Source organism: Chelonoidis abingdonii, chromosome 2 (genome assembly GCF_003597395.2).
Source record: "Chelonoidis abingdonii isolate Lonesome George chromosome 2, CheloAbing_2.0, whole genome shotgun sequence".
Taxonomy (NCBI): Eukaryota; Metazoa; Chordata; order Testudines; family Testudinidae; genus Chelonoidis; species Chelonoidis abingdonii.
The window spans coordinates 21,606,166-21,618,372 of NC_133770.1; the positions used below are offsets into that span (position 1 = coordinate 21,606,166).

The 12,207-nt window shown below is 47.9% G+C and overlaps 2 protein-coding genes across 2 annotated transcripts in view; one reads left to right on the forward strand and one right to left on the reverse strand.

The window, feature by feature from the left end:
• The window catches only part of MNX1 (motor neuron and pancreas homeobox 1), a 5,247-nt gene extending 909 nt beyond the window's left edge, over positions 1-4,338 (reverse strand). The window contains 2 exon segments of the mRNA XM_032783872.1: positions 454-619; positions 3,744-4,338. Coding sequence (XP_032639763.1) covers positions 454-619; positions 3,744-4,338 — 761 coding nt within the window.
• Positions 1-12,207, forward strand: part of NOM1 (nucleolar protein with MIF4G domain 1) — a 368,675-nt gene that overhangs the window by 54,916 nt on the left and 301,552 nt on the right. The gene's annotated exons all lie outside the window — the stretch shown is intronic.

Genomic DNA, 12,207 nt, shown 5'->3' on the forward strand with positions numbered 1-12,207 from the left:
GGCAGGCAGAGCCCAGTGGCCATGGGGGGAGCCGTGGCAGGGGAGCCCGGGAGGGGGCAGGCAGAGCCCAGTGCCAATAGGGGTAGCGGAGGGAGCCCAGGAGGGGGCAGGCAGAGCCCAGTGGCCATGGGGGGAGCGGAGGCAGGGGAGTCCGGGAGGGGGCAGGCAGAGCCCAGCGGCCGTGGGGGGAGCGGTGGCAGGGGAGCCCGGGAGGAGTTTAGGTTTGCGGCCATTCTGCTCAGGGAGCCGCCTCGGGGCTGAGCACCTTGGCCGCGGGCTGGCCCCGGAGCTGCCCAGCCTGAACCCGGGTGCTCGAGCTCCCTCCGCTGCCGCCGGGACGGAGCTGGGAAGCCCCCCGGTGGCCCGGGGCGGGCTGGGGCTGAGCTGAGCGATCCCGCGTTCCTGAGCTCCCGGCCCCTTCCCCTGAGCCCGGAGGGGCCGCTGCAGCCGCCACGCACCTGGGTCTCCGTGAGCATGAGAGACGTGGCCACCTCGAAGCGCTTGGGCCTGGAGAGGTATTTGTTCAGTTTGAACTGATGCTCCAGCTCCAGCAGCTGCTGGCTGGTGAAGGCGGTGCGGGGCCGCCGGCACTTCCCCAGCAGGTTGGACTGCGCCTGGGCTGGAGACAAAAGGGCGCATCAGCACAACGCAGACAGCCGGAGGGGAGCAGCCTGGCCCCCGCTACCCTCCCGGGGCAGCCGGAGGGGAGCAGCCCGGCCCCCGCTACCTTCCCGGGGCAGGCGGCTCTCACGTGCCGGAGCTGGGACAGCAGGAGCCAGGTACCTTCAGCATTAAAGGGAATCGTTCTAATGTCCCTGGCTGCGGCTACCTGCCTCCGTGGAGGGCAAGTTAGATCCAAGGGGAAAGGAGAGAACTGCTGGTCCCCTGCGAGGGAGAGAGGCAGCAGTTGGGGGAGCGGGGGGGTTAGAAAAAATACATCGGTGCGAAATTCTTTTTAGAAAAGGAGGAAAAGGAAGAGGAACAGGTGATTAAAAGCTCCCTGCCGCATGCCCTCGTCCCATAGCTAACCCCAGCGGTGACCTTTCTACATGCCACAATGAAAAACTACCCAGACGGTGACCACTTCCAAAACGTCTGTTAGTCTATAAGGTGCCACAGGATTCTCTGCTGCTTTTACAGATCCAGACTAACACGGCTACCCCTCTGATACTTCACTTCCAATTAGCAGCTCATCTCCGCAGTCCTGGCCTCAGACCGGTATCTATCACACCCAGCCCTGAGCCCGCGGTGCTCAGGGACAAGTCTCCTTCGGGCCCGCCCTCGGCAAATGTACTGGCACCGCGGAGTAAAATCCCGGGGAATTTCTTTGCAGTAGAGCAGAGTGATCTGATAATAGTGCAATCCTTGGGGGGCTGTTTGGAAAGAGCTGCTGAATCGGCCCCTCGGACCGCTCACCTGGGTTAAGGAAACCCTCCCGTCCTCAAATTGTTACTATAGAAGCATTAAAGGCACTTTAAAGTAAACATTCTCCTTCTCTAAATTAGACACTTCAAGCCACGCCTGATGGCAATAGGAGATGGACGTCTCTATTTACATAATTTCACATAAATTCACCGCAGGGAAATTTATGACCCAAGAGGGACTTCTTGATTTCCCAAGAGCCTAACAAGTGCTAGACAATAAAAGGAACCCGGGATCACGGTGAAATGATATCAGTCTCTCAGGGGAACAGCAATTTGCTTCATTTCACTTTAACGCCCCCTGCTTTAGTTAAACACGTCTCTCGAATTCCCAGCTTGACAATACATTAGAACTTTAATTAAAACAGACTCCAAAGTGACTTTGGGAAAATGTTCAGTGGAAGCTTGGCCAAAGGAATAATCCCCCTACCCCTCCAGCTGATTAGGTTTCTCTCCAATCAGTTCCATTTGTTGTTATTTATTTTATTTCATTATCTCAGTTGGCAAGTCTATTATATTTGCAGTCAGTAGGAGACAAACGTGACATGAAACATGACGTGAAATACTGGTCAGTAATCGTGTGAGGTAACCATTTATAGGAAATATCTCTTTTCAACAATATTTTCGAACTGTACAATTAGATGTTATAATCTCAGCGCGTTTTCTGGATTCAAAGTCGGGACTGCGTCAAACTGTACTCGGTTGAAAGTTGGAAGTAAAGAGAACCGATGGCGAGATTATTCTCCTAAAAATATTGCGGTTACATTTAATGGACACATACATGAGAACATCAATTTGGAAACATGCGAGCTGAAATCCTTTTTAAACAACCAATCCAGTCTCCGTTGTTGTAGATTATATTTGTGCTCTTTCTAAGAGGCAACACAATCATTTTGAATGTGTTGCGACTATAACGTGTGATCTGTGATTTCTTGGACATTCTCTCCTCTTTGTTGTCGTTTGCTTTAGAAACTTAAAAGCCTGTAAAGGAGAGGGGAGGAGGAGCCTGCCTTTACTACCTCATTTGGAGCAAACCTGCTAAAATGACCAGAATAAAAAAGACAGTGTCCGGTATACAAACAGTAACGCAGCTGAGATTTTCTCACTGCTGTGTGATTTTCCAGGCCTCCATTATCCTTCCTCTTGGCTATTTATTCACTAGTGCATTTTGTTTGAAAGAGCAAGAATTCAGACAGCTTTTCTAATTATTTTTCTTCTTGAATGTCCTAGTCTAAACAAACCTATTTAAGAGAAAACAATGGACTTTTTTGTCTGTATGTGTGAGGAGTGTATGAAAAAAAACAACCAAACCCGTAATTCTTTCCTGGCACGATTTAAGTAAAACTACACCTAACCTATTATTAAGCCAGTAATTCCCACATAGAGCTAACACCTAAGAAAACGATCTTTGCCTAACATCGAACTGCAAGAAATGTTCCCATCTCCATTGAGGCCTAGCTGCCCAGCTGCTGTTAGGACAGGTCAGTGTTTCTGTTTTTTTAAAGCGGTTTTTATAAACAAACTCAAGTATAAGTGATTGCATTTATTTAGCTTTCTTATGTCAATTACACCAAATAAACATTTAATTATAGCCCACAATGCCCACTGGAACCATCTAAGGGAGGAGAGTATCAACTCTTTCCCGAAGAAGAGATCTGTGAAATTTGCCTGGATAACAGGATCTGACTAAGCACCATTCTGGATGAAATTGACAGAGCCCTGTAAAGTTGTACCTCCTACTCTTTATACCGTAATATTAACAAATATGAGCAGGAACCTTCTGCCATCCAGAAGAAAAATAAACAAAAAAAATTAATATCGTCAGTTTTCATAGATTTTCAAATACACCGGTATTCGGTTCTCATTCATTATTTAGCACAATTTCACCCACGCTACAGTTTGAATTAGAACTTCGAATGGAACGAATGATTTGACACCTTTTTCAGTCCCCAAGAAAGATCACTATTATTTACTGCTAAGGTGCAGGCCATAATGAGCTGCAACGTGTTCCAGCTTCCCATTGTTAATCGTTATTTCCTCCCTCCTGCTAATAATTACCAAATACAATATATATATATATATTATTATTACACACGCCGCCGGGTGAAGTCTTGACTGAATCCTTTCCGGCGCTAGCTGAATGGCGTGGGACATTAACTACGAGGAAAGGCTGGGTGAATCAGTGTTTCCTTGCCGTAGGCCCCTGGCTCAGGCATTGCGGAGGGGCAGGCGAGGAAGTGGTGAGGATAGGCGCAAAGGAAAACGACAGATCATAACAAACCCAGCGCCCCCAATTCCAGGGCTTGGCCAGGAGATACTCACAGTTAAAGTCCGGCATTTTAGGGAGGATCATGCCCGCTGTGGATGCTCGTAACCACTGATCCAGCTGAAAAGTGCCGGCACTGAGTTTGATGGGGTCTGCGGCAGGGTGAGAAGGGTGAGCCCCTTGCACCTGGGAGTAGGAGTAAGACAAAGCGGGGTGCTGCCCGGCCAGAGCGGCTGCCGAATAGCTGTACATGGGGTGCCCGTAGAGGGCAGCCTGGGTGGGGATGCCCGCTCCCCCCTGGTGCAGTCCTAGGGCCATGCCCCCGGCGGAGTGATGGTGGTGGTGATGGCTGCTGGCGCTGCTGGTGCTGGTCAGGAACCCGGGCTTGGGCACCAGCCCGCAATGTGCGGCGAGGATCCGCGGCGGCGAAGGGCTCTCAGTCCGCAGGCAGTCCGAGGAGCCGCCGCTGTGGCGCTCGGAGGAGGACGGGGGGCTGCAGCTGCTGCTGTTACTGCTGCTGCTGTGGCCAGATGTGTTCGCGAGGGAGGTGACCAAGGCCAGCGGTGAGGTCTGTGCGGAGGCGGCGGAGGCTGCTTTGGGAGGGTCGACTGCTAGGAGAGCATCGATCCGGAAATTTTTGGATTTTTCCATCGGATTGTTTCTGAAAAACCAACTTCCTTAGTCTATAAATAACAGTAAGAGCCCCCGCCGGACCCCACAGCGCCCTGCGGAGAGTCTGCACCCCCCCACACACTCCCAGCGCTGGGGCTCTGCTCTGCCTAGACCAGAGGACCAGCCCCCCAGGCCAAGCGCAGCAAAATGTCTCTCGGCAGATAGTAAGCACCTCAGCTCCAAACTCTACTCACTTGAAGGCTCAGATCCGGCTCCCATTGGCCCCGAGGCTGAAGGAAACACTATTGGTGGCCGGTACCGGGGTTCGCCAGCCGCGATTGGCCCTGCAGCACACCTGTCAACGCTTCGGGAATGGGCCTGCCCACTTCATTTCTGTGCCCTCTGGAGCAGGTTGAAGAGAAAGACTTGCACGTCTCCTGGGGCGGGGGGAGGGGGGTGAGCAACACAGAGGAAGGAAAGTGACTTGAGAAGCTTCTGTATTTACCTCCCCACGACCCACCAAAAAAAAACAAAAAAACCCAAATATAAATTCTTCGGTTGGGCCAGGTTTTTAAAGACTGAAGATAAATCCAGTCAGGCAGAATGTGCAATAATCGCAACGCAAACATATTCTGTTGGAAGATCATCAGCAATGATGCGTTAGTCGCTCCACATTCATACCCTGCTATGAAGAGTATTGTGCCACAGCAAGTGTGTGTGTGTGTGTGTTTGTTTGTTAGTGTGTGTGCGATCGAGCATCTGGATCGCGGCACAATGGACAGCTCGAAGGATTCTCTCCACTTGTGTCTGTTTAGCCCACGCTGCAGTTAACGTGATGTTACCTTAATCTGTGTAAGATTTAAGTGAGATGTTTGTACAGTTAGTTTGATGGTTTAAGGAATCTATCCCCCCCTTAAGCGGCCTGTAGTTATTTTGTTGTGGTGAAAGGCCCGGGCATGGCAAAATAAGATGAGATATGTTCTCAGACACTTCCATACTATGTATCCATAGTCTACATAACCCATCTGGGATGACACATTGGACAATATGCATCTCTAGCCGGATATGGATTTATCTGATATGTCTTTCCAGATGTGATACTATCCACACCTATATTCAGTTTCTAATCTAATGTGTCAACTTGGTGACCACAAAAGAGGACCTTGGTGAAATTTATTTCAAGTCTTTAAATAACAACAGACATCATAAACCGGTATTTGTTCCTGATCCCAGGCTTTTCATGCAGGTGTCTGACCTGTATCACCAGTGCATTTTTATTTTCACAGTTGTGCAACAAAAACTCAGCTCCACCAAGAGCCCGAAAGCACTGCCTTACTCTGTTCTCGGTATGCTTACAACACTGTGTATGTGTAATTACAGCACGACCAGGCAGTGATAATATAACAGGCAAGGATTTTTCTTGGCCTTGTTAAATGGCATAGCTTTGGCGATCACATTTGCAAAATGAATAGCAATTGCTACGTACTTTCAGAGAACGAGAAGGCACCAGCTGCTGATGAAATAAAAGCACCATCTTTTACAGTGGTTTTCTATCATTAAGTGACAAATCAGCGGTCACACAATGTGCCAATGCGAAGGCAACAATGTTTTATGCGCCTTCTATGCCTACACAGACCACAGCTTTTGCCTTCCGCACCATTCATTTGGCAACTTGCCTTACAATAAAAGACCACGTAAAATCTTGAGAAAAAAAAAAGTGTAGGGGGGCTCGAATTCTCTGTGCCTGCGTGAGACACGTCAGCACTGTTTTTATAATGGGAATGAAAAATATTGACCAAAAAAAATCACAGTGCAGCTCTGCTAATACTCAGCAATGGGGACTCAGTTCTCCACCTTAAAGCCCTGCATATATGTTTGCCTATATCTAAAGCCGAGCTGGGGTATGCAGTGTGTTAGACTCCAGTTTTCTATCATTCCTGGACACTTCAAATATTTACAGTATATGCGCTGCCAACAGATTTTTAATATGTTGGAAAGAATAAACATCTGTAAGTCAGGAAGTCAAGCCTGCCACCAAAATTTAGTTTTGTCAATAGTGTTATTAGTCCTATTTATCTTACGCAAACACACCGAAATATAAAAGGAAAAGCGAGAGAGAGGCAGATTTACAGTCTTTTGCAAAGTAAGAATTTCCTGAAGCTCTGGAAGGGGGTTAAGAGCGAAAAGAGGCATAATGCAAGCGGGGATGTGAACAGAAGGTCAGGCTGCTACAAGAAAGAGTCACAAAGTAAACACACTCTCCCTTCAAAAGCTTTTGCAAGAGCTGGTGATAATGTGTCTGACTTTGTACCTGCACAGGACTTAATTTCCATATAATTGCAGCTCGGGATTGTGAAACGACTCTGTTTCCAAGGGACAGGTATTTATTAAATATTTGCTTCACCTGTTAGGTTTTTTTTTTTTTTTTTTTTTTTTTGAGGTCCGAAAGCGGCTGATACCAGCGATCGTAGAAAGGCCAGGATGGCCCCACAGCCATGTAATATCAACCCACGCAGGTATGAAGCATTTTAAAAATACATCACGTTGTAGTCATGTTACCCTACATCAAACTCTCTCCCACAGGCTGTTCAGAATGACCTCTCCAAGGAAGTGTCATCGCTTATTTAAATCAAAACACTAACAAGTGTCCAACAGGAAACACTTTTGCACTGGTAGGGAGATGGTCTACATGACCGAATATATCTTGCCCGTGTCTCTAGCTTTCGCTCCTCCTCTGTTTAATACTCCTAACAAGCGCAACGTCCTTTACCAGGAAATTCAGATATATATTTTTTTCCGGATAGAGATGCTTTTCCCATTCCCGTGCACTTCCCAGGCAGCAGGGTACCGGGCAAATAAAATAGCTACCTTAAAAGTAAAATAAAATTGTATAAGCAATTGTTACAGAGCTGACTTCTTTCTGTCTTTTCCCTGGGGGTGATGCAGTCTGAACACGATCTAGTAACCAGACGTGCATAGCTCTGTGTGTGCAGAGTACTGGGAACAGTGTGTTTTGGTCGGAGAGACACTGATGGAAAATGTCAGTATAACTACCCCAATCTCAAAGTTCCCCCCAGCCAAGCTAATTAATTGTATTCATCCCATTAATGGTGGTGTATGCACCAGCTACTGAGGTCCGGTTTGTGTTCAAGGATTTGTGACGTACGTCACACTGGGTTCCTATGCACTGGGTTTATTTCTGTGGAGCGGTGTGTGGAAACACTTCACGTCGATTTAAGAAATGGCACTTCGATAACTCAATGCACAGTTACACCTGTAGGGTACAAGGCACTGCCCTATTGGGCTATCCCTTCTCTTCATACCCCAGAGTAACCATGGAGGACTATGGTGCGCACTACTTAAGCAACTGAGCTTTGTGGCTCCTGGGAGAGGTATTTTGACACAGGTTTCACTCTGCCTCTTGCGATTTCCACTTGTCCCAAATGGCCCATTGCCCTGACTACTCCTCTGGACCACTCTGTTTGGCTCATCACACACATTTGGGCCTGTCATCCTTTTTCACGCATAAATTGTACTAAAATAATAATAATTAAAAAAACTGAAAAACGTTCCTACCATTCCCCCATTCCCGCGCCCCTCAGTGATAGCCTGTTGGTTTAATTGAGATGTAGAGCGACTTATAGGCTCATTTACGGGACTCACCCCTTCGTCCAGACAATGATTAAACAATAATCCGCCGCTCTATTTGTAGTAAAGATGCTTTCATCCCTTTCCTCTCCCACTTGTCATCCGGGTCCGTCATTTTCTTCCTGACAATCCCATTCCTTTGATCTCCGGGACAGCCCCCCCAACACACACACCTCAGAAAATTAAACCCCTTTAAATCACCCCTGCATTCACTAACCCTAACGAGAAAATCCACTGAATGAATCTGTTTGCAAATCCAGCCCGTTGTGGTCCATGTACCTATTATCTGGCCATGACCTGTGTGAAATGGACAGCTGGATACAGGAAGCGTGTTGCTCCGGTGTCTGGATTGCAAGGTTTGTGAATAACACCTTAATGCTCAGGAGAACCACAGCATCAGAATTCTTCTCATGCCTCGCAGGCCGGGCTGCCTGTGAAGGATTGGATTATGGGTATCTTTGACACAGGCATGTAAATTATTGGTCTCTAAAACATACTGGTTCATTTGTATAATGTACTCCCTTTCTTACGGGCCATATTTTATTTGGGGTATATGTTGTTTGTGTATGTGCGGCTCAGAGCATTTTGAGCATGGAAATAACATGGGTTGGATGAAGCCAGAGGCACACGCAAACTACTGTACTACAAATCACAAACGATTACTGTCCATATGGGGGTCTGTCAAGTACTAAAGGCCACTTTGATGCCCAGGCAGGCTAAATACATATAAGGGAAGCCCACAGGCCAGACAGTACCCCCCAGGGGAGGAATTATCGGGACGGGAGAGGAGGTCCCGATCCTTTAATGGGGCTCCTCTTGTGCGTAAAAGTTGCATCTCGCCCCCCAGATTTATCAAGTTGTATTTGCATCAATGTGGAGGATACACGCTTTGGGTGTGCGGTGGGGGGAATGTTTCCAAGATAAATGTCAGAATCTCCTCCCTCTTCCCAAACCCAGGGGCTGGGCAGCTCGGAGAGTCAATTTCCCCTTTCCCAGGAAGGAGCAGTTAGTTTGGGAGTTTTCCCCCGCGTCTTTACTGCCTGCTTCAGACCCGCTACTTTCTGGTGCTTTATTTTTGTCTGTGAAGCAAAGCCCACGGGAGCCAGTGGGGGTCTTTCCATTGGCTTCAGAAGGCTTTAGATCCGGGCCTCCCCTGCAGCAAACGCACCACCGAATAATCCTGAGGGGCGCTGAGCCCTCAGCAGGTTGTAGCCCCCGCCCCATTCGAGACCAGCGGCGCGAACGCCCCCGTTGTCAGCACTGGGTCCTCCAGACAGAGCTGGGATCAGTCCCTTGCCTGGTGGGCGATCTGCGCTGGGTCGCCCATGGCTGTTGCTTTGGCCCATCTGTGCCTGACGTAAGGAGGCTTGTAACGGTTGATTAGAAACATAAACAGAGATTGTTGCCTAAATCTGAGACCAATGGGGTGGGCGAACAGCTAAAAGCCACAGTTTGCAAAACAGCGCACGGCCTCCCCCCCCCCCCCAATGAAGACTCTTTTGCCACTGACCTCAGTGGAAGCAAGATTGGGCCCATAGTGGGGGATCAAGGGTTAGGTCATTAAGGACAGGGAAACTCTTTGTAAGGTTTTGCCTGGAGCATGGGGGTCGCCTCTGCATTCAATGAGTCTTGTGGCTCAGGGGGCTGCAGCGACAGGCTTGTCAACTGTCATTTAAGGACCCTTATCGCTCCCTCTTTAGGACGGGTCTCACCCAGTCCGGGCGGTTCTGCCTGGCTAGCCTGTCACTTAACCCGGGATCGGGCCGGACCCTAAAAATCTGAGTGGAAAACTCTTCATCGCAAGAAGGGGCAGGATTCCCAGAGCCAAGCCATGCCCCAAATGTTCCAGCCCCTTCTCCCACGAGAATCCGGGTGTGCCCCGGCACATCTAGCGACGTGAGGTCAGACACAAACCCCACACAGGTCACGGAAATCCGCAAAGTCTCCCCAGCGCACGAGCTCTGCAGAACGGACTCAGAACGTAGCCCCGGCTCAGGTCAATCTACCACTGACTTCTACCAGAGCGTTTCTACACCAAGGACCGAACAACACTGAGATGGCTGAATTTGCCCGTTCGCTCGTGCACGGGTTTTTTGTTGAATGTCAGCCTGGTCTAGTCGGTGGAACTATTCAAATAGGAATAAATGACAGTTGCGCTTTAATTTATGCCCCACTCCGTATCCCTACAAGGCACAGAACGGGATAGCAAGCGCACGGGTTAGTTAGTTTTAGTCCCCTCGGGAAGATGTACAAGCTCAGAAGAAACCAACACAAGAGTGGCAGAGAACCCAGGGTACCAATGCTAACATTCAAACTACGGTATTAGATTCCACTGAGGCAATAAAAACTGCATTGTGTCCTTTTCACATCGTTAGTGATCACTTTTAATGTGAAACGTTGTCGATTGGGGAGAATAACAAGACATCCGTTGCCCTGCATAGTGACAGACTGTTTCCATTGTCAGGCATTGTTCCATTGAATACTAGGGGCTATATAGCCAGATCCGACAAACGGAGCATTGAAATAATCGCTTTAAGATGAGTTGCAGACCCAGTCGATTTTCCACTGGAAATTAACACATTATGAAAAAATATAAACGCAGGCCAGAAATATTTTAGCCTTTTGGGATAAGATGTATTCATATTCAACACCACTTTTCCACCTCATTGTTCATTTTTGCATTTCTTTTTGGCCAGATCCAGTTGCAAACTAAAGCTACTCTGCTCTGTTACAATGTGAAACTGACATGTTCTCTTGTTTCCAACTTCTGCGGGGCTGACACGGTTCTAATTTAACCCGCTAAGCAATCCTTAATGCTATTACGGGGGCTGTTGAAGGATAGAGGATTGCTTTGGCACCTAATATTTGAAATGAGGAATCTGGAGATTTCGCAATGTGAAATCACCTGCAGTGAAATCTTTTCTCAGCGCGGAGTTAGTGGTTGCATGAGGCATGTCAGCCTCCAGCTCAGTGTTGTAAAATCAAAAATTAATTCACAACACGACTTGTTTTGCAGAGATGGACATCATGTTGCAGTGACACTTTAGGGCCTTTTTCCTGATTTGAAAAAGGCGGAAAGCTGCGGGCGAATTCACTTAGCGGAAAAAAATAGAAAATATGATTTTACAGCCACACTCAGGTTATTGTCAAAACGAATGTCACTAATGTCTAATGCAGATCGGTTAGCCAGGACAGGTTTTACAGAAACCGCAGTAAATAACAACAGCTCTGTAAAATACCATCAATAAGAGGCGACAGAAAAGCATCGAACATTTTGATAGCTCTAATTTATGTGACCGAATGCCAAGCAATTAAAACAGTTGAAACCCTCCCAGCAATTAGCCTCTTTTCTGTTCGTGGGTCTCCTTTGGAGATGTATCTAATATGAACGGCCAGCATGTGTCCCTTTTGCTATGTATAAAGTACCTATGTCCAACTCTATAGACAGGAAGGATGGCCCAGTGGTTCGAGCGCTGGGCCAGGCTAGGAGAGACTTGGGTTCCTTCCAGGCCTTGCTCTGCGCGACTTTGGGTCAAGTCACTACCTCAAGCCGTTTTGAGCCTCAGTTCCCCCAGCTAGAAAACTGGCGTAGAGTGGAGGTGGTTGGCAACTTAGGTACTAAGAAGAAAATGCCAACAGAATGAAAAAGAAAAAATACTCGGATATTTTCATACCATGTATCCCTAGTCTACATAACACACCAGAAGAGACGCACTGGATAATGTTCCTCTCTAGCTGGATATCTGATACGCCTTTCCAGATGGGGGAATGTCCATAGTCAGTTTCCAATCTAATGTGTCACCGCACACAGTCGGCTCCAGGAATTGAACTTCGGGCCTATTCTGAGACACGAATAGTAGCACTAAAATGTTTCAATCAAGACAGCTAATGACAGGAAGTTTCAGTTAATTGGTATATTTCGCTGTGCTGATGTGGCAGAAACGGCAACTGCCTACCTGGGAATTGGGAAAAGGAAATCCAGACACAATCTCATTCGAGGCATCTTGTAATACCATCTCCTGAACACCTTCCCATTTACAGGACCCCGACCCAGAGCGAAGGTCTCCCCTTTGGGGTTTGTTTTCCATTCATTGTATTGCACCTCCCTCTATGGACATTATCCAGGCCGGGGCCCCTTTATATCTGGGGGTAGCTAAATTGGCCTGTCGAGCTTTCTAGAGGGATTGTTTTTACTACCTTTCCCTTCTAACTGTGCCCTCCTGTTTGCTTCGAGTTTCTAGAACCAGCGTAGCAAGTTCA